Source organism: Eriocheir sinensis, chromosome 9 (genome assembly GCF_024679095.1).
Source record: "Eriocheir sinensis breed Jianghai 21 chromosome 9, ASM2467909v1, whole genome shotgun sequence".
Classification (NCBI taxonomy): Eukaryota; Metazoa; Arthropoda; class Malacostraca; order Decapoda; family Varunidae; genus Eriocheir; species Eriocheir sinensis.
In genome coordinates, this window is record NC_066517.1 from 25527457 (window position 1) to 25532456 (window position 5000).

The window sequence follows — 5000 nt, forward strand, 5'->3', positions numbered from 1 at the left end:
GAGAGAGAGAGAGAGAATGGGATTTTTATCAAGGAAAACAAACCCCACTTCATCCCGTCACACACACACACACAGACGCACACACAGACGCACACACAGCCTCTCTCTCTCTCTCTCTCTCTCTCTCTCTCTCTCTCTCTCTCTCTCTCTCTCTCGTCTTTATTTCCCTTCCTTTCCTTCTCCCATTTCCTTTCCACTTTCTCCTTTTCCTCCTCTCCTTTTACTTTTCAATTCTCTTTCCATCTTCCCTTTTCCTCCTCCTCCTCTTCCTATCAAATTTTGCTGAGTGGGTGGGAAGGACCCTCTCAACGGCCTATTACGAAATCATCCAAAAAGAACCTTAGCCTGTGTTCTCAAAGGTTTCGGCGCCGGGCACACACATCTGACACGCTTTCCCTTGGAGTTGGTGTCATTTCCAGGGGAAGTTTGGACAAGCTCTTCAAGGCAGGAAAGAGACGACTTCGAGGGATTGTGATTCAGTCCTTCGAATACCTAAAAATTTTCGGTAACGTCCATCATTCCAAGTTGTTTGAGAGAGAGAGAGAGAGAGAGAGAGAGAGAGAGAGAAATATACCCATTTCCTAGCCTACTTCTATTATTTTTTTTCCGTTTTCCATTTCCTGCTTCTCTCTCTCTCTCTCTCTCTCTCTCTCTCTCTCTCTCTCGATAGGTAATTGCTTTCAGAGGTTGAGTTTCAGTAATCTATTAGTAGGACAAGCCCATTATCCTCCGCTTTATCTTGCTGTCATTACGCTTCTCCCAGGCTATTTATCTTCACTTCTCTCTCTATGGGTGTGTGGTGGGGAAGGGGAGGGGGAGGAGGATGTATGTATATCTATGTATATATGTGTGTGTACGGGTGTATGGTGGGGTTGGAGCTGCATATGTGTGTGTGTGTGTGTGTGTGTGTGTGTGTGTGTGTGTGTGTTAGTTTTTACGCTGATACTCGAAGCAACCTATGTATTTGTGTCTGCTCTAACAATACAGTACTTAATACATCACCTTCAAAACGCTATGATATCCTTGTGTGAGCGTGCGTCAATGTACTTTTCATCCCTCAATTCAGTTTAGTTCATCATTCAACAACACAACAGTTACTAATTCACCTTCAAAACACTAACAGATCCATGTGTGGGTATATGTAATCTCTATCGCAAGTCTACCATTCAACAACACAACAGTTACTAATTCACCTTCAAAACACTAACAGATCCATGTGTAGCTGTGTGTATATGTAATCTCTATCGCAAGTCTACCATTCAGCAACACAACAGTTACTAATCCACATTCAAAACACTAACAGATCCATGTGTGATTGTCGTGAGGGAATAAGTAAACCACCTCAAATGCCCTTTTCTCTAGGCTTTACTCGGCAAGAAAACCCTAGGTGCGTACAGTACCTGAAGCCCGAGTGCACTGGCTTCATCGACGAAGAAACTAGATACGTTAGTTTCGAAACCATATAATACGATTCATATTACATATGAATCACCTATCCCGAACGATACATATGAAACACTAAAACGAACAAGCACTAAAATCCCAACAAATACAGACAACTTAAACTATAGAATCACCACATTCTCCCCCTCTTACAAATAACTACGTACATATCACACGCCTAGTCTATCCGGAGCTTTCCTGACTCTTGTTGAACGTCTTAGTGGTTCAGGTCTTTCCTCGGAAGTTTCGGGCGAGTCGCTTTTTCTTGTGTCCGGAAGTCTAGTGTCATCGGAGGCTGGGTAACAAGCGTCAGGAGTGGCTGCCCCTCCATCGCTGTCATCGGTAGAAGTCTGTTCTGGAGTCGAAATCTCTTCAGTGGGTGTTGTCCCATTGATGTTCTCTTGCACGGTTGTCTGTTCCTTAGGGGTTGGAGCCATGTCCCTCGTAGAGACGGTAGACCTTCTCCCATCCGGATGGCGAATGTGAGCGTAGTGTGGTGTAGCACTCTCGAGATCAACTTCTCCCACTAACGGATCCGATTTGGAATTACGAACAAACTTCCGCAGCAGGACAGGTCCAGGTGTGGCAAGCCAGGAAGGTAAGGAGTAACCACTAAACGATCTCCTAGGGAAAGAAAATAACCTTTCATGAGGGGTTTGATTGGTGGCAGTACAAAGGAGGGACCAAATGGAATGAAGTACTCTGTCCAGAACTAGTTCCCACTGAGACTCGGGGAGTTTGGAGGATCTGAGTGCTAGGCGTACAAATTTCCAAATAGTACCAATCTCTCTTTCACATTGTCCGTTACCTTGGGGGTGGTAGGGAGTGGAGTGTGTCATGACGACACCGTGGCTCAACAGAAAATCTGCGACTTCGAGACATGAACTGTGTTCCTCTGTCCTAATGAACTGATGATGGACAACCGAACATAGAGAACAGTTTAAGGAAGCAAGCTTTAACAGTTTGAGCAGACATATCTGGGCATGGGAACACAAATGGGAATCTAGAGTACTCGTCTATCATTACCAGGAGGTATTTATTCTTTGTAGTAGAAGGTTTCGGTCCAGCGAAATCAATAAAGATTCGGTCAAAGGGTTGCGTTGCATGGATCAGGTTCTTAACTGGAGGTTTAAAGAATCTAGGTTTCAACTCTGAACAAATACTGCATTGAGAACAAACCCTCCTTACATCTAGAGAAAAAGCCAGATTCTTAACTTTTACAAAATGATAAAGTCTTGTGACGCCAGGATGACACAGACACGTGTACTTGTTCGAGAGACTGAGCCTGGGTTAGTATTAACTGAGCATGCACGAGACAGTGTCGCAAGGGATGTTTTGAGGACCTGGTCGGTACTTAATGTCATACAAGTATTCAGAGACCTCGAGACGCCATCTTAATATTTTGTCATTCTTAATTTTGGAGGAATGCCGTGAGTCAAACATGAAGGATACAGCTTGTTGGTCAGTTACAATAGTGAATTTGCGGCCCAAAATAAAAAGTCTCCACTTACGTACGGCTTCAATGATAGCAGTGGCTTCTCTCTCCACAGCAGGCTGAAGTCTTTCAGAGCCGGTCAGGGTTCTGGAGAAGAAAGCTACTGGCCGACCAAGCTGGGAAAGAGTGGCTGCTATGGAGACAGAGGATGCGTCAGTCTCGATCTGGAGTGGCAAAGTTTCATCATAGGCAGCTACTGAAGCCTTACAAATGTCTCTCTTTAGCGATTCGAAACATTTAATAGCTTCAGAGCCGAGTGGAAAACTTTGGCACAGCAGAAGAGGCTGTATGCGCTTAGAATAGTTAGGTATCCAGATGGAATAGTATGAGAAGAGGCCAAGCGCTCGTTTTAGAGAGGGTGAATCATTAGGAACTGGCATTTCTATCAGGGGTCTGATACGATCTGGATCAGGGCGCAGAGAATTATAGGAGATGCAATACCCGAGATAAGTAATTTCTTTTAAGCCGTAGTGACACTTATCCAAGTTCAAAGTCAAGTTGTACTTTGAGGCTACCTCCTTGAAACGCTGAAGGTTCCGGTCATGTTCCTCCTTGCTTACGCCGCATACAATAGCATCATCAATGTAAGCATAGGTGGCTTGCAATTTGTTGTCAGCTATGATAGAGTCCATGATTCTCTGAAATACAGCAACGGAGTTTGTCAGACCGAAAGGAACTCTGGTAAATTGAAGTAACTGTCCGTCAGCCTCAAAAGCAGTGTACTGTTTCTCCGTTTCTCGTAAGGGAACTTGATAGTAAGCATTTTTCAGATCAAGTTTGCTGAATATTTTATACTTAAGCCATCTTGTGAATTAAATCATGAATACGAGGCATTGGGTAAGCGTCCAATGACGTGAAACGGTTTATGGTACGAGAGTAATCAACAACCATGCGCCGCTTGTGTTTCTCATCGCTTGTTACTAGCACTTGAGCTCTCAAAGGGGACTGACTCTTCTCTACAACACCTTCTTGTAACAAAAACTGTACTTCCTCATGAATAAACTCTTCATCCGACCTCGAGAACTTACGAGAACATGTGGAGACTGGCTTTGTATTAGGGGACAGGTTAGAGGGATGGAGGATCAATAGACATTGATGCTACGTTACATATAGTTAGTTTAGGTAAAGAGCCATCCAAAGTGAATTCCACAGCCTGGTGTTTTCCCTTGAAGTCTCTGCCCAAGATTACTTTATAACAACTAGGGAAGAACTGACAACTTGAATTGAGGATACAGACTCTCGTTAACTTTCAGGTTGACAAAGCAATGTCCTCCGGTAGTAGAAACTTGGGAAGAAGCAAGGGTGAAACCAGTCTTTGAAGGGTACACAGGAATATTTGAGTTTTTCACAACTTGTGGATGGATGAAACTAATAGTACTTCCACTGTCAATACGGGAGTTCACTTGCAGTTCATTGACACTCACAGGAATTGTAGAGCTCCGCGGCGTAGTAACAGACGCTAATACTGGAGTGGCGGCAGTAGTTGGTGGCAGGGCGCAGTGTCCACAGGGAGGGACCGGGGAGGTAGAGCCAGGAGGTTCCATAGTAGCAGCGGCTGCGGTGTAAGGTCTTTTCGATCGTCCAGGGTCGCCAGACCTGCAGACGCTGGCGTAATGGCCCGTCTTCCCACACTTACGGCACACTGAAGCACGAGCAAGGCAGCGAGACCGAGGATGCCGCTTTCCACCGCAGAAGAAACAGGATTGAGACTGGGAGGCAGCAGCTACGGTGTCCGTGGTGTTAACAGAGGCCTCCGAGGTAAGAGCAGGAGCAGCCGACACGTTCCCTGGAGTGACAGGTGAAGAGTATCCTTCAGCGTTGCGTTGAGCAGTGTCGAGGCTTCGAGCAAGTTGTACGGCCTCATTCAGGGACAAAGTTTCTCTCCAATAGACGTTGACGGATGGCAGGAGAGGCGAGACCAGTGATGAAAGCATCTTTGATGGCTTCCTGAGTGTGTCAGCAGTCACGTCTTTGTAGTCACAGTGTTTAGACAGCTGCTTCAGAGACAAGAGGAAGGTGTCGATGGACTCGGCCAGTTGCTGCCTGCGAGTAGCCATTTGAT

General features: G+C 45.5%; 3 protein-coding genes across 3 annotated transcripts in view; 1 reads left to right on the plus strand and 2 right to left on the minus strand.

Annotated features, from left to right (window-relative positions):
• LOC126996249 (uncharacterized) overlaps positions 1-5000 on the minus strand; it is an 88984-nt gene that overhangs the window by 36329 nt on the left and 47655 nt on the right. The window lies entirely within an intron of this gene.
• LOC126996246 (probable G-protein coupled receptor B0563.6) overlaps positions 1-5000 on the plus strand; it is a 44240-nt gene that overhangs the window by 5410 nt on the left and 33830 nt on the right. The gene's annotated exons all lie outside the window — the stretch shown is intronic.
• Positions 1426-5000, minus strand: part of LOC126996248 (uncharacterized) — a 3937-nt gene continuing 362 nt past the window's right edge. The window contains exons 1-2 of the mRNA XM_050856620.1: positions 4363-5000; positions 1426-2067 (exon numbers count right to left, since the gene is read on the minus strand). The exon at positions 4363-5000 is cut by the window's right edge and continues 362 nt beyond it. Coding sequence (XP_050712577.1) covers positions 2056-2067; positions 4363-5000 — 650 coding nt within the window. The 3' untranslated portion in view covers positions 1426-2055. The remainder of the gene's footprint in view (positions 2068-4362) is intronic.